This window comes from Hermetia illucens, chromosome 2 (assembly GCF_905115235.1).
Source record: "Hermetia illucens chromosome 2, iHerIll2.2.curated.20191125, whole genome shotgun sequence".
NCBI classification, from domain to species: Eukaryota; Metazoa; Arthropoda; class Insecta; order Diptera; family Stratiomyidae; genus Hermetia; species Hermetia illucens.
The window spans coordinates 74,170,069-74,192,386 of record NC_051850.1 but is presented as its reverse complement, the minus strand read 5'-3'; the positions used below and the strand labels follow the sequence as shown (position 1 = coordinate 74,192,386).

The 22,318-nt window shown below is 46.3% G+C and overlaps 1 protein-coding gene across 8 annotated transcripts in view; it reads left to right on the top strand.

The window, feature by feature from the left end:
- LOC119647923 (nuclear distribution protein nudE homolog) overlaps positions 1 to 22,318 on the top strand; it is a 105,350-nt gene that overhangs the window by 25,544 nt on the left and 57,488 nt on the right. For 5 of the 8 annotated variants that reach the window (XR_005248966.1, XM_038049250.1, XM_038049251.1 and 2 more), the window contains one exon: positions 12,125 to 12,169. The exons of the other annotated variants lie outside the window; for them this stretch is intronic. Coding sequence is in view for 4 of the 5 variants with exons in the window: in XM_038049250.1 (XP_037905178.1) it covers positions 12,125 to 12,169 (45 nt within the window). In the remaining variant the exon portion in view is untranslated. The remainder of the gene's footprint in view (positions 1 to 12,124; positions 12,170 to 22,318) is intronic. 8 annotated transcript variants of the gene reach the window in all.

Here is a 22,318-nt window from a genome sequence, read left to right as displayed (position 1 = left end):
GTGAGTTCATTTGAATGGGGAGCGCAAAGAAGTGTTTTGTTTTAGTTTTTTAGTCATTTACTCAGACGGACACATGTTGCTAATGAACTTCCCGAGTAGTGTCTAATTCAAATAGATATATTTATACATTAAACCAGCGATATTCAATATACGTACTATATATGTAGATATGTATGCTTTTGTGCACGAAGTAAATTGGAAATATATGTACAAGCTGCATGTATGGTATATGTATAGTTTCTTTTTTACGTATGTACGGTATATTTTCTATTATGAAAAAATATGAAGGAATATGTTGGATTTGTCGCTACATACGAATGGAAAAACGTGCGGTATTCGGATTTGTTTTGGGAGTAACGCAACAGTTGCCGTCGGACACTAACAACTAAACGCCTCCTTGTCTTCAAAGACCTATTCAGAACCATTTGATACATTACTTCGGCCTAGCCCTCCCGCTTATCCGGTGTTGGGAGCCTTAAGTTCGGGGAATTCTTTTCACCAACGCAATGGGAGAGGCGGAAGAGGGGTGTTAATGCGAGGAACCTCTTGTCATCGATCTCTCCGCCGGTCGAGGTCAATCTTGTGCACAACAAGAAGAGCCCGAACATAGTGCGTAACATGACTCCATCGACTAGCGCTCCACATCATCTCTCTGACAATGTTGTCTGGAGAGAGCTCCTCTGTGTCTGCATAAAGCTACGTCTCATAGAGTCATAAGCGGTCTTTCAAATAATCCCTCAATATACGTAAGAGATAGCTTGGCACGTGGAATGAGTTTTCTAATGTACCTAGTATATCTGTCCATCTTACGGAATTGAAAGCGTTTCTGACATCAGTCGTTGTGAGGAGCACTATTCGTCGAGGTCGGGGGCTTTGTACCTGGGCTCGATAAAGCGCATGCAGCTCCTTCTGCTTTGGTAATTAGCGCGAGTCTCGCCACTTTCTAGTGACCAGGAAAAATGCCCTCCTTCAGGCAAGCGTCGAACGCCTTGAGCAAGTCTAACCGTTGGCGGAACACCACCTTGTAAACTTCCGCCTGGATACCATCAGGACTTCTTGTTTTTCATCGTTAGAACTGCTTATTCGAGCTCTCTTATTGTGAAAAGGGGGCAATCCTCAACGGTATCCGTGCTGCTGACATCAATCCGGGGAATACGGGAAGTCTGGAAAGTAATGCCCGTACAATGGTTGGTGATTAGCATGCATGGTTTTTGCATAGCTCCGATTTTCCGTGTGACAAGTTTATAACGGAGTCTCCAAGGGTCCCCATTTACCTCATTGACTAAGTTCTGCCGACCGAGTCTTCTTTTTGCTGATCTATACTCTGCCTTTATGGCGCATGCCTCCTCGCTGGCGTTTAAACGTTGTGCCAAACGGCACAGCTTATGACACTCCTTTTGTAGGTCGGAAATTTCTGGCGTCCCCCAGTACATAGAAGACTTGTCACGGCTGGGGCCCCTCTGGGATATGGAGGCTTACCCGATGTCGTTACCAAGCTCATCACCGAATTTATTAGAGCGCCCTCCCACGCCACTCTGCCTGTTCCAAGAACTTTGACGAATTTCTCGATATTCATCCTCGCGACGTTCCGCACGCAAGAGGTCAATTTGGGGCACGCGGGCAAGCTGGGTCAACCAATTCTAACGCGGCGTACTGATAATTACTTGCCGAGAAGTCGTTTAGAACTCGCCACTCGTCCACCGATAATGCCAGAGATTCCGATGCAAAAGTTATATCAGAGGTGCTTCCTTCGCAGCCTGGGCGCCAGAACGTTGGCGTGGGTCCGGTGTTTAAAACTACGAGCCTGGTTCTCGCCGCCATTTCCAGAAACCGTTTCCCTTTGAAGTCTGACTGGCTTCATTCAAGGGCCCTAGTATTAATGTCACCTCCCACCAGAATTCGTCAGTCCGTGACCTCCCGGCGTTCTTCAAGCGTCCAGCTGAGCCGAAAATCCGGCATTGTCTCATTGGGCGTCAAACGCGCGTATACGCTTAAAAAAGTTATCCCTAAACACCGAATCCAGACAAAACCATTTCCTCGGCCTTGGGCAAGAACACGAAGTCGAATGCCGTCCCGAACCCAGATAGCAGCGGTATCCGATAAGTCGAGGTGTCATGAAGCCGGGTCCCTGTTTCAGTATTGCTTGCTGATCAACATTAGATCGGCTTTTATCTCCGTAGGGAACTGCGCTAGCAACTCGTGAACGGGGCCACTCCGCTGTATGTTTCAAAATCCGCCGTAAAGATTGTTCACCGACCCGAGCCCGCAGTGTATACAATGCGTTCACCAGACGCGCCACGATCTTTGCAAAAAACGCAGTTGTCGCTTTCATTCCAGGTCTTCGCTTGGTGAATACAATGCGTTCACCAGACGCGCCACGATCTTTGCAAAAAACGCAGTTGTCAATTTACAATTTGTCCTATTTTTAAACGCGAGAAACTCATTGTGTGAAACAAAACCTTATTAGAATCGATTCGATGTCTGTCTGTCTTTTTTTTTTTTTTTTTTTATGGATGGAGGTGGAAATCTTAGAAAGACACTGCCGCGCCAGGTTGCAGCAGCGTGTGGGATTCTCACCCACTAAAACCACCCCCACTTTCTCCTTTTTCCCTCCCCGCGGGACCGCCGCAAAGCATTACTTCGCGGGATGGACTGCGCTTTACGCGACCACGCCTTCCGTTCTTCGCGTCCTCCTTGCGCGCTCCCCTCTTGCCAGTTCCTCTTGTATTCGTTTGATGGCGGTGTTCACCGCACACCAGTTTCCCTCCGATTTCAACATTTCCCCGACGATGTTCTGCGGGCTTAGAGTGGTTTTCAGGGAGTCTTCTAGACTCCTCCTTTCTGAGAGAAATCGTGGACAGTGGAACATAACATGCTCCGGGTCCTCAGGTGTGCAACCACATTCAGGACGCAAGGGAGAATCATCCAGCCTGAATTGGTGCAGGTACTTCCTGTAACCGCCATGTCCTGACAGGGATTGCGTCAGATGGTAGTTAATCTCACCGTGTCGTCGCTGGATCCACTCTTCAATACGGGGAATCAAAGTGTGGGTCCAGCGACCCCTCTGCGAGTCATTCCACCGTTTCTGCCATTTCTCCTGCGACTCTCGTCTTGCCGCCTTTCGGCATTCTGCATCCTTTTCAAGAGGATTCCTTTTCCTTGTCTCGTACAGGCAGTGTGTCTCACTTGCCAGAATGTCTATCGGGATCATTCCCGCAATAACACACGCTGCCTCGCCTGATATTGTTCTGAAGGCACTGCACACCCTTAGCGCCACTAAGCGGTAAGTCATATTCACTCTCCTACGATTACTCTCACACGCTAATGCTTCGTCCCAAACTGGTGCCGCGTATAATAGTGTGGAGCGAAACACTCCGGCTACAAGTAATCTGCGACTGTACCTTGGACCTCCAATGTTAGGCATCATCCGCGCTAATGATACGCTGGTATTTGCCGCTTTCTCACAGGCATAGTCCAGATGTCCCTTGAAATTGATTTTAGCGTCAATCATCACTCCTAGGTATTTGATAACCGGCTTCGAAGTGATGACGTGACCACCAACGCGAATATTAATCGTATTCCTCTTCCTACGATTGGTAATCAAGACTGCCTCCGTCTTTTGTTCCGCAAGGTCAAGCTGAACCATCTCCAGCCACGCTTTTATGGCGCTAATGGTTTCGTTAGCGTACATTTCAACGTCTTTAGGTTCTTTCGCGACGACAACCACAGCTAGATCATCTGCGAAACCGATTATCGTGGCCTCCTTTGGCACGGGAAGGACAAGGACCCCATTGTACATGACGTTCCACAGGAGAGGACCCAACACTGAGCCCTGTGGTACTCCTGCGGTGACGGTGCACTGCTTGGATCCCTCATCCGTGTCGTACCACAGTGTCCTCTCCGAAAGGTAACTGTTGAGGAGCTTAGTCAAGTAACTAGGGACACCCGTTTTAGCCAGTGAACTTTTTATCCACTCCCAGCTTGCGGAATTGAACGCATTTTTGATGTCCAACGTTACTACGGCACAGCATTTTTTAGACGACATCGCGTCTCGAGCCAGCTTCAAAACAACGTCTGGGGCGTCGATCGTTGAGTGGGCTTGACGAAATCCAAATTGTCGCTCTGATAGTCTATCCTTGTATTCGATGATAGGGAGCAGTCTGTTGTAGATGACCCTTTCGAACATCTTTCCTGCCGTGTCGATAAGGCAAATTGGTCGATATGATGATGGGTGTCCTGGGTGTTTATTCGGCTTCGGGAGCAAAACTAGTTTTTGCCTCTTCCACCGGTCGGGGAAAACTCCTTCTATCATGCATGTTTCAAACACGCTGATAAACCAGTCGGGTCTGGTCTTAACAGCGAGTTTAAGGGCTTTATTGGGAACAGCATCCAGACCGGGTGCTTTGTTATCACCAATTCTCCGGCAAATTTGCGTAAGTTCCTCCTCAGTTACCGCAGGTATGGTGTAGACGTCGAGTGCTCGCTTGTGTTGTTTGCGCTCCCCTTTATCCGGGGGAAGAGCGCCGTCACGATATCGAGCAGAAGATGCGGGCAGGTCAATTGTGGTGTTCGCCTCTCATCTTCTTCATAACTATCCTGTACGCTGTTCCCCAGGGGCTTTGATCTGCCTCTGTGCGAAGCTCCTTGAAGCACTCTCGCTTGCTGGTCCGTATAGCCTGCTTAAGCTTACCTCGAAGGTTCACATATGCTAGCCGTTTCTCGTCGAAGTCTGGTCTTGCTCTAGATCTCCTTCTAGCACGAAAACATGCATCCCGTAACACCGCGATCTCTTCATTCCACCAATAGTTTGAGCGCCTTTTTGCGAGAACTCGTCGCCTCGGCATAGTAGCGTCGCATGCTCCCGTTATGCGTCCCATCATTTGCTTTACCTTTTCCGTAGCCGCACCACCGGGACTTTGGCCTCCCAATAGCATCTCTATGAATGCATCCTCCTCAAGCCCTTTCACGGACCAGCCCCGGTTTCCAGCCTCACGGGAACACATATCGACGCATGGCCCATATTCGATCTGGAGGAAAATCGCCTGGTGGTCGCTGTGAGTATAATGCTCACTGACAAACCATGTCATTCTCCTCGCCAATGTGGTACTCACATATGTCAGACGAAAAGTGGAAACGTTTCCCGTGTTGGCAAGCACCAAATTTAGCTCCGCGAAAGCCTCGAGCAGGATACGGCCCCTGGCGTTCGTAGTGCGACTGCCCCAATCAACGGCCCACGCGTTGAAATCACCAGCTATGATCTTGGGGTTTCGACTAGCATACCTAGCATTCCTTCGAATTCTGTTCTCGTCGCGCTTGGTGGAGCATAGCAACTATATATATAGATACCAGCTATTTTTGCCCTGATGAATCCAACTTCTGGAAACGCCCATATTGCCGCCTTGCCAGTTTCATCTGCAGTCCAGGCACCGTTCTTATTGTTGCGATAAGACTCGCTGATTACGGCAGCTTCGATTCCCTTCTCATAGATGGTCTGCGAGAGAAGGTCTTGCACTGCCTCGCAGTGGTTGAGGTTGATTTGTATCAACCTCATTTTTTTACTGCATTCAAGGCTCGCCTAAACACGGCATCTGCTGCTGCCTGCAACGTGCCTACAGTCGACGCCCTTTTTTTCCTTGCAGAGCATGCATTCAGGCTCAGCCTTGCATTCCCTGAACATATGGGCTTCTCCCCCACATTTTCTGCAACATTTTGACCTGTCACAGTCACCGGTGCATTTCGCGGCTATGTGGCCGAATTCCAGGCATCTAAAGCAGCGCTTAAGGGATGCCTGCTCCCTGAGTCGGCAAACGACCCAACCTATTTTTACTTTCCCAGCCGCCAGCAGTTTGAACGATGCTTCAGTTGGTAAGCTTATGGTTGCCGTTTGCGTGCCTCCGTATGCCTTCCTCAGTCCCCTGATTGCGGAATCTTGCAAGCCAAGTGGTCCGAACTGCTTTTCTAAGGCGTCACGGATATCCTCCTTGGTCGTGATTTCGTCAATGTCCTTACATTCTATGACAAGCTCCTGCTTTCTGGCCCGTACTTGAGCTTCTTCTCCTAAGGACTTCTCCACCTTGCCGAGGAAATTTTCCACCGTTTTGCCCGGAGACTTCTTCAGCTCCAGCATCGATTCTCCTTTTTGGGAGCGTCTGATTCGGCTGACGTTTTCTCCAAGGTCCATCAGCTCAGGATCGGATTTGATCTTCCTAAGGATATCGGCGTAAGTCATATCCCCTTTTTTGGAGATTATGATTAATTCGGGCCGTAATCTTCTTTTCGTCGTATTTTTCCTTCCGCCAACCTTGGTCCATGCTTCCTTGGTCCCTTTTGAAGGCTTTGCCTCCCTTGGGTTAATTGGAGCCGGCGCCGCAGTTTCCACGATGTTGGTAATTTTGTTTCCCTTGCCTTTTGCCGGTGAGAGGTCTTTTTGCCTTTTCGCGTCCTGTGAGGATCCGAAAGAATCGTTCGCGCAATCTCTACTCCTCTTTTCAAGTTTACCGCATTTTGGATTTTGAGGGGGTGTCACTTGTGTTGCCTGGGTGACGCTTGATTTCTTCGAGGCGTTTTTTTCTTCCTTGGCACCATTGTATAGTACCCGAATGGTACGGACCATGTTTTTGATGGCCTGGTGCACGTTGTGTTTGTCCTTAATAAATTCAGACAATTCTACTATTTTACCTCCGAGTAGGGCAAACGATGATTCTTCCGGACTCTGACATAGCTCCTCCGCTTGGTTTTCACATTGGGCGCTTACGTACTTATTAGCCTTCCGAGAGCCTCCCTGATTTCCTTCCTTCATCAAGGTTGATTTCGGAGGAGGTCGCACTATCGTCGAGCTTCTCTTAAATGGATCAATCACTAAGTCCTGCGACATGTTTCGACCAGGTGTAGTTACCCCGCTATGGGCTAATAACTGACCAGTTTGTGCCCCATCTTTTCTTGGGTTTTGAACAGGCGTTCTCGGGAGTGATGTACTCCTTTTAAATGCCTCTTTCTCCAGGCTACTTGTAGTATTTGATGCAACGGTGGCCAAGTAATCCACCACCGAGGCCCTGCAGTCGAGGGATATCGACGACCGGGAACCTGCTTGCCCACTCCCAAAAGCCGCCGGTACTGGGTTTCCGAAGCCCTGCACCGTAACTTTATTCTCCTTCTGTTCCTCCATGTTTGGTTTTATTTCTGGGTATCCTTCCCATAGCCAATTTTTATCCACGGGCGGGCGTTTACTTCCCACCTACCCGGCCTGCGCATAAGCATGCCCATACCACGCACACCTCCAAATGCGTATATGTACATATTCCTACGCATCCGCCGAGCACTCCCTTATCCGCACGAAGGGACGCGCCTGATGGGAGATTTGGCAACTCCGCACAGGCGTCTGTCTGTCTGTCACAGCCGATTTATTCGGAAACGGCTGGACCGATCATCACGAAAATTGGTAGGAGTATGTGATCTGCCGTTCCCTTTACATGCAGCAACTGACGCCATTTTGTGTTAAGTTTAAGGGGGGCTCCCCATACATGTGAAAGGAGGGTGCACAATTTTTTTTCACAAAATGTAGCCACGTGGGGTATCAAATGAAAGGTCTCAATTAGTACTTTTCGAAACTGGTTCAATATTTGATATTGGGTGAAACATAGGGGAGTGAGGGCTCAAAATATGACCCCCAAAAAGTGTAACAGGTCTTGTTCTCAGAACCTATCCAACCGAAAAATCTGAAAAAAATCGCAGTAGTGCATCTCTACGAAATCTGGGCCTCAAAATATATCCGGTTCCGATATCTGCACAAATAAAGTTAATAATAGTATATTTCCACATTTTAGAAATTTACCCGGCACCCCCCTTATCTTCATCCCAGAAGTACAAAATTTGGCACGCATATAATGAAGAACATAATGCACAATTTGGTGAAGTTTGAAAAAATACACAACTATTATTAACAAAGTTATAGGGGATAAAACTTTACAATTTTTTGTGAATTTCGTGCACTCTACAACCTGATGACGTCATCATCACATATCAATTCGCCAATACCACACGAAGTAAGCTCGTATGAATTGGGTGGAAAAGAATTATTTTGTTTTAGTTTTTTAATCATTTGTATATGAATATCAATTATTCCAACGGGACATGTGTGTATGTAGGTATATAGTATATGCGTGCTAATGGACTTTGCGGGTAGTGCCTAATTCAGATAGATATAAGATGTAAATGGGAAATATGGGTACGATCAATCTATATACGTGCTTATATGTGTACAGTATTCGAAAATAGACAGTTTGTTTGTTTAGGGTGAACGTAACAACGGCTGTAAAATGTACGTATGCCTTGTAGTTTTGTAGCTGTATACGGATAGAAAAATGTTAGTTGAAATTTCTTAGATAAGATGAACACAAAAACCTTTATACCCGAAGCTCGAGCTTCCGGTATTCCGACTTGTTCTTCGTCGTCTTCAGTTTTTCAGATATGGTTTGGTAGTAAAGCTGCTGGTGTTGGTTCAGCACGTGTTTCCCAATCCACGATCCGTTCTGGGACCTACACTACCGTTTGACCGCCTTTTTTTAATAAAACAAGTTATTCAAAGGGGCTTTTTAGTGTTTTCTGTGTAAAACAAAATCTTAAAATAAATTAAAACAAAATCTTAAAATTGATTCACTGTCTGTCTGTCTGTTTGTCATACGCACTTTTCTCCAACACCGCTACACCGATCCGACTGAATTTTCGTGGGAATATAGTATAGTAAGTATTGTTTTTTCCGAAACCGATATTAGTTTTGACGCAAATTGAAAAATGCACGAGTCAAAATGTGCACACCTATAGTGAGGAACGACTCATTTTTGAAAAAAAAATCACGGTGATGCACTTATATGATGTGTCCGGATAGCTCAATTTGTTAGAGCGCTGGGCTGTCGCAGCGGAAGGCCCCGATTCAAATCTCAATGGCGGCAGAGGGATTTATCGTGACTGGATGTCAAATACCAGTCAGCTCAACTGTGAATGAGTACTTGAGTCAAATCAGGCCAATAATCTCGGGCGAGCGCAATGCTGACCACATTGCCTTCTATAGGGTACTGTAATCTTGTAGTATACTGTTACGGTCTTGAATGAAGTGTTCTAACACACTTCAAGGCCCTGATCCAATAAAGATTCCTACGCCAACGATTATTACTATTATACTACAACCCTACATCACAAATCATTCCATTCCATTACCATGAAGGGAGTTTTCTATTAGCAAATTGGCGCGATGTCTAGGACACGAGGTCGGCTTAACCACGTTTTGCGAATGGTAGTATTTTGGTGAGAGCCATATGGAGTTTTTATTTGCATTTTTTTTTTCTTTTTAAGAAAACATATTGTGACGAACATCACTGTGGGAAAAATGGGCGAATATTTGGTTAGGATAAATGTTAACAAATGACTCTGTCTCTGAAAAATAATTCATCCAACATTTTTTTACTGATGGTTCATTGCATCTAATTTTGTTAGACATAGCAACATTTGTCCTTTTTAAAAACATAAGTTTACAACTTCTTACACTTTCATTAAATGTATATTTTCTCCATTTCTCTAAAAACCATAGTTTTCCCACAACCTATAAAAACGATAAATGTTGCCATATCTAACAAAATTAGGTGTAATGAATCATCAGTAAGCACATTTTGGGCAATAATATTTGAAAACGGAGGATTTAGTGGGCCAGTCTAACAGGGGATTTAAAGGAAGACGAATGAGGTAGTCTAACACACTTCAAGGCTCTGATTCAATATGGATTGTTGCGCCAACGATTTTTATTTCCGAGTTATCACAATCTCGACAGATGCCGACTTTTACCTAATACTAGCACTAAGTGCCAAGCATTTAGACTCGGACGATCCTACCTACTTAAAAACTAAAGGGGCGCTGGGGGTGGTGGCCGATGGTAGGTTAATGAGAGAATCCGTCGAGAACTCCCCGCAACATCGAGCAACCAGACTGCACGAAAGTCCCCGGATATCAAGGGAGGCCATGAGGGATTTAGGTACAATATCTGTAGCTGACAATATTATGGGAACCACAACCATTCGCTCGAGACGCCAAATTTCTTTGATTCCCCGAGCCAATGGCTCATAGTTCTTCTTCTCCACGTATTTCCGTTCGATGTTGCTATTATGGGGGATAGCAACATCAATAATATACGCGGGGCGACCCGTCTTGTCAACTAACAGTACGTCAGGTTTGTTGTGTAGAGTATGGCGATCAGTGAGAACTTGCCGGTCCCAAGACATGCTATTAGCAGAACTATGAAGTACTGCTTGCGGCTCATAACGGTAAACCGGGCATGTCCCCGTAATCAGCCCATGCTTATATGCAAGGTTTTGATGGATAACCTTACATACAGCATTATGCTTGGTGATGTATTGCACCGGTGCCATAACAATACAGCCAGAAATGAGATGGTCCAACGTCTCTAATGCCGAACCACACATTCTGCACTGGTCGCTCTCCACCCGTTCTTTCATGATGAGCTTTTTATAAGCTCGGGTGGCGACCACGCCGTCCTGAATGGCACACATGAACCCCTCCGTCTCAGCAAAGAGCTCCCAAGCACACAGCCATCTGTTCGACAAATGGGTGCCAAAGACAATTCATGTGTTTACTGTGCATTCGAGTCAGTCCACAGTCTGCTCGCCTGCTCTTTGCTGTAAAAATAAGCGCGCAGCGAGTCAACTTAGCGATGATGCTGTGCCGCCACGTGAACCACGCCCCTACCTCCGATGTCACGAGGCAGGTTCATCCGCTCCATCTACACTTGTCTAATCATTCAGTAGCCATGAAAGAGGGTTCAATGCCACACAAAACCAAAGAGGACTCAACGAATCACTCTGGAAGATGCCCCTCCGTATACGGATGGGCTCTGATGTATTAGCACCCTCAGATGAACGCACTGATAAGGTGATATGCCACCCTACCATGACTGTCGCCAAAAATTTTTTAAAAATTTTGGATCAATGCGATTCAAATGTGGGATTAATATTGTTAAGGTTTTGTGTAAAACAAAACCTTATTAAAATCGGTTTACTGTCTATCTGTCCGTTTCTCTGTCTTTCACACGCATTTTTCTCGGGGACTGTTATAGCGATTGACACCAAATTTGGGGAAAAGGTGGGAACTGTGAACGCTCACGCATACAGTGAGTTACACCCTTCTACGTCGAATTTAAGAGGGAGGGGCATAGATCCAAAAGATGGGTGTATTTTTTTCAACAAATATAGTCATGTGGGGTACTAAATGAAAGGTCGCAGTTAGTGCTTTCTGAACCCGGTATTAGTTTCAAAAAATTTTAGGAAGGTGGGGAGTGCGGGGGGTCGAAAGTGATAATTTCTTTACCGGACCCATTCTCAGAAACTACGCAATCGAAAAATCTGAAAAAAAATCGAGACGCTTCCACTGTATGGTGCCTAGGCTCCGAAATACCCTCCATACAGATAACCCTTCAAATGAAATTAATAATAATAATTTTTATTAATTGGCTGCTAACCCTCTTAAGTTCATCCTAGAATCATAAAATTCCAGCAATGTAGGCTATATTATAATATAGAGCATGGTCTTACCAAGTTTGGTGGAAATCACACTATTCCTAACAAAGTTATAATAGGTCAAAGTTGTCACTCCAAGGCTTGGAATGTCAATGTCAAACGAAAGTATATATTGTTTATATATTTTCACATAATACATGCATATATCACGTGTTAGGTAATAATGAGGCAAATACACACTCAAATGTCTTTATAAAAGAAATACCCAAAATCTTTCTTACCTGAAGCGTCGAACTTCCGGTTTCCCGACTTGTTCTCGAATGTTTTAATTTTTACTTCTGTAATATTGAATTCGAATTTAATATTTGATGTATTCTTTATTGGGTTTGTTTCAATGTTGTCGCTATGGTATATTAGTTTATTGGTGTATGTTTTGTTATTAATTATAATGTCACAATTTAGAAATATGATTAAATAATTTTCTTATAATAATATTACATTTTTGTACACAGTGAAATTTATTTGCATTTACAATAAAGATTTCTCCTTTTTTGATTTGTTCTACATACGAGAAATCTTTATTTTGTATTTTACATTCATCACAGTATACGGAATTGAGGATATTCCTTTATGCTTGAAATGGATAGTACGTAAGTAAGTTTGTTTTTTCTTGTAGAACCACTAAAGTTATTAGTTTTAACTTCTCAATATTTATTTTTTTTTAGTTAATTTATTCTTCTGTCAGGAAGGATCTCGTCATGGTTCCTATTTTTGCTGAATTTATATTGTCAATTATTTTTTCTAATTCGTCTTGAATATGGCTTAAGGCCTGTGCAATTTGAATCTCTACCAATTCTTTATTTACAATTCTTTGAAATTCATTCATTTTATCTACTAATTCTTTCTCTACTTGTTTCTGAATGTTATTATTGTTATTATTTATTTCGTTTGCATTATCCTCTTAAACTGAGTGTATTTTAATTTGATTATATAGTTTTTCAATTGTTTCATGATTATTAGAATCAATAATCCGCTTATGTTCAAATTACCGTTCGATCCGGTTACTTGCTCATACCATGAAGATTTTTGAACGCATCCTTGACAACCGTATTTACGAAATCGATAAAAAAAAACCGTGAATCAAGCCCGCTAAAGTGACATTCACGTATGTCAGGTCCACTATGGACCCCACATCCCTCCTCCGGAAAGTGTACGGGACCCCAACATTTGTCGGTACCATGTCTAGTTCCGCGAATGCTTCGAAAAGGACAGTTGTCCGGTTTCCCAATTCAAGAGCTCACGCATTAAAATCGCTGCTATTATGGTCGGCCAACGTCCTCTTGCATCCAAAAACACAGCGGCAAATCTCTGCTCATACTCGGGAAGTGTAGCATTCTTGACAACCGTATTCGCGAAATCGTTGAAATCACCGTGAATCAAGCCGGATTTGTCAAAAACTGCGGAACTGCTGACGTAATACACGCTGCGCCGTTACTCATGGAGGAACACCGTGAAAAGCATCGCCCTCTTTACATTGCATTTCTGGATCTAGAGAAAGCACCTAACCGTGTGCCACTGGTATGCTTTACGACAACACTTAGTGCCAGAAGAACTCGTGCGCTGGGTTGAATTGCTCTACCACGATCCGAAAAGTAAAGTTCGAAATAGTATGGCGGGTGTATCGAAAACGCTTCGTGTCTCTGTTGGTGTTCATCAAGGAAGCGCGTTCTCACCACTTCTCCTTGTTCTTGTTATGTACACGGTCACATGGGACCTCCCACGTCCTATACACTGCTTTATATAAATGATGCTTTCCTAGCCGCTAATAGCAGAAATGATCTCGAGCAACTTGTCCAAAAATGGAATGATCGCCTCATGCAACACGGTCTCAGATTAAATCTAAACAAAACTGAATTTTTGACGATCGATCCCCATGAAACAGGCACTGTCAGCGGCAGTGATCTGCAGAACTGAGCGATTTTAAATACATCGGGTCAACACTATCAGTCAATGGAGAACTGCGTTATGAAATTGCTTCACGCATTAACGCAACCTGGATGAAGTGGCGTTCCACAACTGGTGTTCCTTGTGATCGACGTATCAACGAACGTCTTAGATCTCAAATTTAGCGCAATGTCGTCCGTCCTGTCACTCCCTATGGTTCTGAATGTTGGCCAACTATAAAAGACAATGAACGACGTCGTGTGGTAATGGATACGAAGATGTTGCGTTCGACTAGTGGCGTTTTGATCACATCCGAAATGAGGTGCTCAGAGGTGGCGGTGAGGAAGATGGGGCAGCAATCCTGTCGGCCAAACCAAAACCAAGTGGCCGAGGAGAACCTCCATAGTGGTGGCACCGGGAGATGCTGTACTCACTTTGGCTTGCCGGGTGCGGTGCAGTAGGCGAATTCTCCAAAGGCCTAACTAGGGCGATCAGATCCGAGACTCATCTGAAGTGGCAATTTGGTCACGAAATCTTACCAGGGGTATACTGGTACATGGGAACCGGAATAACCCCTCGACTCTCATACTTCGGGTGAACTCCCGCTGTATGTGGGTACAGCTCGGTTGTTTGCGGTTGGCCCCCTTGTGGGAGTTTCATGGGGTTTATGGTTATGCTCAAGCGAGAAGAGACCTTCGGGCCACGACGTGGTGTTGCGTTTCAACACGGGTGCCTTACTCCTTAGTTCGGTAGAGATTTAGGTAGGTCTTGCATCCACCAGTATGAGTGATAAGCCATTCACTTGGTATAGACTGGTACTGTTGCTTGCCTCAGCGGGGCTCTAATTGTGGTCACAAAATCAATCCGTGTCTTAAGAAGACCGTGGGATTAAGTCGTCCAGACAGGTGCTCACGTTAAACCCTCAAGGACTTAACATCCGAAATGAGGATATTCGCGATCGTTATGGGGTTGCACCGATCGTGGAAAAATAGCGATTGAGGCGTCTTCAATGGTATGGTCACGCAATTTGTGCTAACGAGAATTCACTTGCCAATATTGGTCTGAAAATCGAAGTCGATGGTGAACGACCAAAAGGCAAAAGGATTTAAAAGCCTCGAGATTGCACCCAGATCAGGCATTCGATAGAGCCAAATGGCGAAACCGATCACGACGAGCTGACCCCGCTTGTGAACGGGACAAAGGCTGAAGAAAAAGAAAAGGAAGAAGTCACTGTAATTCATCCGATAGGCGCGTCGATTCCTTCAGCCCGGATTACGGATTTTTTTAAGGAGGTTTACTCCTGAAAGGAAGAATAGGTAAGGAAAAACGAACACAAATGGAAACGTTCTGCTTGCCCCCGGTTACTTATTTACAGGATTAACTTGGGATATTCGTAGCTGACCCAGTAAGCCATGCCATTATCCGCAACCATGGCACGCGCATGATCGCATGCAGCTCTGCGTTTGCCACTTAGGTCAGTCCTCCTGTGCATACCTCTATTATTCGCTCTAAGTTGTTGATTATGGAGACGAATAACCGTGGCAGCTGCAAAGTAGGTCAGGCGGTGAACCGCTGTAGCAGTAATCTCACTAGCTTAACGATCAGCCACACTTCTGTCAACGGCAACAATGCTGTAACAGTTGCCGAAGTAAATTTCAATTTTGGGATCTTTGGCCTAACTTCTGGGAGAATCTCAGCATATTCTGTGAATGCGACCTGGAATGCGGTCAAAGCCTCATTATAAATTGGGTTGACATCCCCAGTCACTAAGCTTCTCCTGATTACCGGATTCGTGGAGTGCCTTACAGGTAGAGTATTCGTGTTGCTCCTCTCTTCAGTCCGATAAGTTGATGACTCCAGACCGAGCACAAGTGAAACTACGTGGAGAATTTGTTGCCTGGTAGAGCAACTCGATTATTTTTCACTTTCACCGGGTATTGATATATATATATATATATATGTTACGTAGAAGTCGAGGTCAAGGCTTCCCAACCAATTTTTGCTTCCAGTTTTCTGGAGAAGTTGAGTTTCCGCGTAAGAGTTGCTGTGAGTGTGTACTTCGTAAGGGCTGCTATTGCGTGCACATCGTAAGAGCTGCTATTGCGTATACTTTCATTCAAATGTTTAAAGATTAACACGCACGCAAGTTTAAGAATTTAATCTTAAGTACACAGAACTTGATCGAACCGGTAGAGCTTCCGCTAGGTGTACAAATTAAACCGAGCATTCTGCTTAGTTTGTTTTTTGAATTTATTGGTAAAAGAAAACCGAACCGAGCTGTTTCGTCTGGGTAAGTTCCATTCGTAAACAATTTTGGCTAGAGCGTATGATGATGTCAAGTTTTTCACGTTTTTCATTAACGTGATCGTATTATTTTCGGATCGTAACAACTCCCCTTCCCCTTTTTTCTTGTGTTTCCTTTTCTAATCGATTTTCATTTTTAACATTAATTTTTACAAATAGTATTTCATTTCTTTATTCGCTAGGATTTTACATATTCTATTACAATTAATTTACAGGTTGATTCTTAATCGTGGTAAATTTTCGGTAGGGGTTTCTCTGGATGTTGTATTTTCTTTTAAATACTCTACAGCCGGATGAACAGCAAATCTTTTCTTTCTATTTATACTTCTTGAATAGTGTAAATTTAAAATTTTCACGAAAACAGCACTTGACTACAAGATGATTCCAATTGCCATCATAGTTACGAAAATTGTACTGTATCATTTATTTTCATAACGCAGTTCGCTATCAGCCAATGGAGAACTGCGTTATGAAATTGCTTCACGCATTAACGCAACCTGGATGAAGTGGCGTTCCACAACTGGTGTTCTTTGTGATCGACGTATCAACGAACGTCTCAAATCTCAAATTTAGCGCAATGTCGTCCGTCCTGTCGCTCTCTATGGTTCTGAGTGTTGGCCGACTATAAAAGACAATGAACGGCGTCTTGCGGTAATGGATACGAAGATGTTACGTTGGACTAGTTTGTTTTCTTTTTTGTTTTTTTTTTTCTTTTTGGGAGTAGGGTAGGTGAATGCGTTTACGCACAGAGTGTTGGACTCCCGCAACAGCACGCTGGCGGACTACCAACTAAACACCTCCCTGTCATCAGAGAACTAGCCTGGAAGCGTTTGACACATTACTTCGGGCTAGCCCTCCCGCTCTCCCGGCTTTGGGAGCCTTCAAGTCAGGGAATTCCTTTCACCAACGGGAGGGGAGGGGAGGAAGGGAGTTGTTGTTAGTTCAGGGAACCCCTTACCGTCCGATCCCTCTGCCGGTCGAGTTCAATCTTCTTCGTAGTAAGAAGAACCCGAACATAATGCGCAATACGATTCCAGCTGCCAGCGCTCTTCAGCATTTCTCTGACAATGTTATCTGGAGAGAGCTCCCCTGTGTCTGCATAAAGCTGCTGGCGGAGGCCGTCCCTCCTCTCGCAAGAGAAAAATGTGTGTTCAGCGTCATCCGCCACTCTATTGCAGAACACACAATCAGGAGATCGCGCCTTTCCAACCCTGTGCAGGTAAGACTGAAAACCTCCATGCCCACTTAGAAGTTGGGTAAGGAAGTAATCAATCTCACCGTGCTTTCTGTTCAACCATGGGTCTAATTTGTCGATTAGCTGCGCAGTCCACTTGCCCCTTGGCTCATTTTGCCATGAAAGTTGCCACTCGTTAAGGGTGCGTTAACGTTCTTCACGGGCAACCACTTCTCTTAATTTTTCGTCCTTACGGCGATAGATAGCTTTGCGTTCCTTGGCAAGGAGGGCAACGGGGATCATTCCCGCAATCACCATCATAGCTGGTTCGGAGACGGTGCGATAAGCAGACGCCACTCGCAAAGCTCCCCGCCTCTGCACTTGAGCGAGGCGTTTACAATGCACCTCCTTGTCAAGGGCATCAGAACATACCTCCGCACCATAGAGAAGGACGGACTGCGTTGCTCCCATGAGGAGACGTCTCCTAGTTGATATAGGGTCGCCCACATTCGCCATTAGCCGACTCAAGGCCGCGACTCCTGCTGCAGCCCTGTCCGCGGCTACTTTGATTTGCTCGAAGAAGCTCATCTTCGAGTCGAGCATTAAACCAAGGTATTTAATCGCTGGTTTTGACTCTATAGTCAATTCGCCGATCGATATGGGACGCTAGGTCGGGATTCTCCTTCTGGTCAGGATGACTACTTCGGTTTTTTCCAGCGCAAGATTGAAACCGTGAGCAGTCATCCATCCGCTTACCCGTCGCATCAATATGCCAAGTCTGCTTTGCGCCTGTTCAACAGTGCGTCCGGCAACAAGTGCCGCAACGTCGTCTGCATAACCGACCAGGCGCGACTCTTCGGGCATATCGAGTCTCAGCAGACTATCGTAGGAAGCGTTCCAGAGGTCCGGCCCTAGGATGGATCCCTGCGCTACTCCCGACGTGATTTCCATCCTCCTCTGGCTCTCTAGCGTCTCATAGAACAGGGAGCGGTCTTTCAGATAATCCGTCAATATCCGCAAGAGATAGCTTTGCACGTGAAAGGAGTTCTCTAGTGTGCCTAGCATATCTGTCCATCTTACGGAATTGAAGGCATTTCTGACATCAAGCATTATGAGGAGCACTATCCGTCGACATCGGCGACTGTGTGCCCCGGCTCGATTAAACACATCTACGACCTCCATAACAGCATCCACTGTAGATTTCCCTGTTCTAAACCCGAACTGCCTTGCGGATAAGTCCCCGGCAGCACGGATCGCTTCAGCGAGTCTACTTCTGATGAGCTTCTCGAGCACTTTTCCGGCCGTGTCAAGCATACACAGCGGTCGGTATGCAGACGGGAGCTCCGGGTCTCCTTTACCGTTACTGATCAACGCGAGTCTGGCCACTTTCCAGCGACAAGGAAAAATGCCCTCCTTCAAGCAAGCACGCGTTGAACGCTTCGAGCAGCAATTCTGGCCGTTGGCGGAACACCAGTTTATAAACTTCCGCCGGGATGCCATCAGGGCCTGGCGCCTTCCTGTTTTTCATAGTGAGAACCGCTTCTTCGAGTTCTCCCATTGTGAAAAGGGGGCAATCCACGACGCTTTCCGCGCTATTTACATCAACCCGTACAGGGTGTCTGGGGAACAATGCCCGCACAATGCGGTCTATCTGGTCGGTGCTCAATATGCAGGGCTTCCGCAGAGCCCCGATTTTCCGAGTGACAAGCGTATAACCAAGTCCCCACGGGTCATCATTCACCTCATTAACAAGATTTTGCCAGCCGCGAGCTTTGCTTTTATTTATAGCACTGCGGAGTCTCCTTTTTGCTGATCTATATTGTGCCTTTATGACACATGCCTCCTCTTTGGCGTACAAACGTTGTGCCAAACAGCGGAGCTTATGACACTCCTTCCGTAGGTCGGCAATTTCCGCCGTCCACCAGAACATAGAAGGCTTGTCGCGCCTGGGGCCTCTCCGGGGCATGGAAGCCTCACACGCCGTCGTTAACAGATTCATCACTGAATTTACGACGGTGTCAGCTGCGACACCACCACCCCCCGGAGTGCCCCCCAGCGCGGCCCTACCTGCTCCAAGAGCTTCGACGAACCTTACGATGTTCACCCTCGCAACATTCCACACGCAGGGGGAACGTCGTGTTGGTGCTCGCCGGCAAGTAGCGTCAAACACTTCGAACGCAATGTACTGAAGATCACTTGCCGAGAAGTCTTCTAGGACTCGCCACCCGTCCACCGATGATGCCAGAGATTCCGAGGCAAAAGTGATGTCAGGAATGCTTCCTTTACAACCTGGGCGCCGAAAGGTGGCGTGGATCCGGTGTTTAAAATTACGAGCCCGGTTCTCGCCGCCATTTCCAGAATCCGTTTCCCTCTGGAGTCTAATTGAGGCATGCCCCATTCAAGAGCCCTGGCATTAAAATCACCGCCAACCAGGATTCGTCCCTCCGTGCTCGAAACGGTGTCCTCCAGAGCATCAAGCCGGCGCTGAAAGTCCGGAATCGACTCATTCGGCGTCAGGTAAACGCTGAAAAACGTTATCCCTAAACACCGGATCCAGACAAATCCGTCCCCCCGACCTTCGGCAAGAACACGAAGTCGAACGTCGTCCCGAACCCAGATGGCAGCGGTGCCCGATAAGTCGAGATACCATGAGGACGGGTCCTTGTTTCGGTATTGCTCGCTAATCAGCACTAGATCAGCATTTACTTCCGCAGCGAACTGTGCTAGCAACTAGTGAGCGGTTGCACTCCGGTGCATGTTAATTTGCAAAGTGCAGATCATGGCGTTCGCACCCTAGCCCTCTCCAATTCCGCCCTGAAGATCGCACACCGTCCCGAGCCCGTAGTGTGTGCAACGCTTTCGCCAGACGCGCCACGATCCCTGCAGAGAACACAACTCTCGCTTTCCTTGCAAGTCTTCGCTTGGTGACCCGCTTGGCCGCATCTCCGGCATGCTGTCCTCTTGTCCGGACCCTTGCAAGCTGCTGACGTGTGTCCATAGTCCAGACACCTGTAGCACTTGGTGGGGACTATCCGCATTCGTACCCTGCATACTACCCATCCGATTTTGATTCTCCCGCTGTTAAGGAGTTTCCTCGCATATTGCTCGGGGACTTCCACCACGGCGAGCTTTTGGCCTCGAGCATTTACAGAGGTAATACCTACCCGGGCATTGGTCACCTCTGGACATTCACGCTTTAGCGCCTCCTCTACTTCGGCCTTTTTTGTGAGGCAGTCAAGATCCCGTATTTCTAGAGAGCACATGGGTTCCAGACTGGAAACAAGAGCCTTCTCTCCCAATAGCCCCTTGACCGCTTCGCAGAACGTGTTCTTGTTGGTTGTCTTTGGGCCCAGTTCGACGAGAACTCCACCACTCCTCGTTTTCCGTATCGAAGACACCTCTGCTCCGTTCTCCTCGGGTTTCATCCTGTAGCGGATTTCACTAAGGACTTCCGCAAATGTCTTGCCTTCCGTCGGCTTAATGAGCAGAGCCGACGGTCTAGTCCTTCGTTTCCTCGTTTTTTCCGCTACTGGCTTTGGGTTGGCAGGCTCGTTGTTTTTGGACAGACGTGTCTCTGGCGACGGAGTCCGTTGTTTCTTTTTATCCTTTTTCGTCTTCTTTTTTTGGGCCTTGGAGACTACTTCGATAAAGTCTCCTTCAGGCGCGTCGTCCTCTTTCCGCTTTTTCCCCAGTTCACTTTGCAGAGGGCTATCTGCGATCCGTTTGACGCAAGCAGCATTCTCAGCGGGGAGTGCGACTGTTTCTGCTCTACAATCGTCTTCCGCTGCTCTCCACGTTCGTCTATAAAAGGAAATGCGGTCCAGTAGTTCCTCCAGTTCCATCAGCCTGTTTTTGACGCCTTTGCTGACGTTCCTATGAAGGAACGTTGCCGACCGCATACGTTTCACCACTGCTGCGCACTTTCTGATGAGCCTTTCCTCTTCGGCTCTAGCGAGGACGGTCGAATGCACTTCCACTCGATTTGAGCTTACTTCCAGACAGGGGCACTGCAAGGTAATGGAGTTGCCATCTCCGGTGTCACATCGGGTACGTCAGCCCTCGTTGCCTCTTTCACTGATCGTTGTGATGAACGGCGCATTTTTGTGCTCCGCCAAAACGCACCCAGCTCTTCCTCCTTGTCTGTTGTTTCGTCGTTTTTTTTTTAGTAATTTTCTGAAGATTCTCCATGAAAAAGTAACCAGCGCATCGTGTGCAAGGGAGCGGGCCGCAATAGTCAGGAACGTGTATACCCTCGGGGACACAGCCCTTACCCCAGTTCCCTGGGGCCTGACCTACGCTTAGCTGATCCCGGAATTCACGGACGGATCAGCGCTCGCTCGGGGCAACGCGGTCTACTAACACCGGTTCAATGCACACTTCCCGACCAGGGTCCCAAAGGGGCTGGCTCCTGATACACGTCGCAACTACCACCTTGTCAGAGCTACGCTCAGATCGCCCCGTCGACGCCAACAAAGAGTTGTCGACGGCTCCGGAGACTCCCAGTGTGTTTACCGAGAAGCTTTCTCGAGGCTACTACCTAGGACGCAGGTATGCTGCCAGCTAGGGGGCAGAACTACTTACTCGGGCACCTCGGGGACGTCACACCCCGTATCGTAAGCGACCCGTTTAAAAATCGCTAACGACCCCTTGGACTAGTGGCGTGACACGGTTTGATCACATTCGAAATGAGGAAATCCGCGATCGTTATGGGGTTGCATCGATCGTGGAAAAATTGCGAGAGAGGCGCCTTCGATGGTATGGTCATGTAATTCGTGCTAACGAGAATTCACTTGCCAAGGCTGGTCTGAACATCGAAGTCGTTGGTAAGCGACCAAAAGGCAGGCCGAAACAACGGTGGCTTGATACGCTGGATGGGGATTTAAAAGCCTCAAGATTGCACCCAGATCAGGCATTCGATAGAGCTAAATTGCGAAACCGATCACGACGAGCCGACCCCGCTTTTGAACGGGACAAAGGCTGAAGAAAAAGAAGATTAGTTTAGGTAAAGGTTTGATATTGTTTTCCCAAAAGTTGGATTGTTCTGCTACTTCTGTCTTCTAATTCTTTCAGCTCGTGAATATTCAGATGCTAATTTACTTATTTTAACATTGCTTTGTTTTATATCATCAAAATTCAAATTAAAACAACAATTTTCTAGTTGTAGTTTTTACTTGTTCTCCCTCCATAACCGGAATATAATCGTGGTTAACGGAGGGTATTGGATAATCTTTGGCAAGTGTTACTAAGTACGTGCCAAATAATTTTGAATTTTCAGTTTTATTACATCGGTGCTTTAATTAATTTCAATTGAGTTAGAGATAATAAGTTGCAAATTATTTATTTTATGCATTATATCTAGTTCAATGTTTAATGTCCG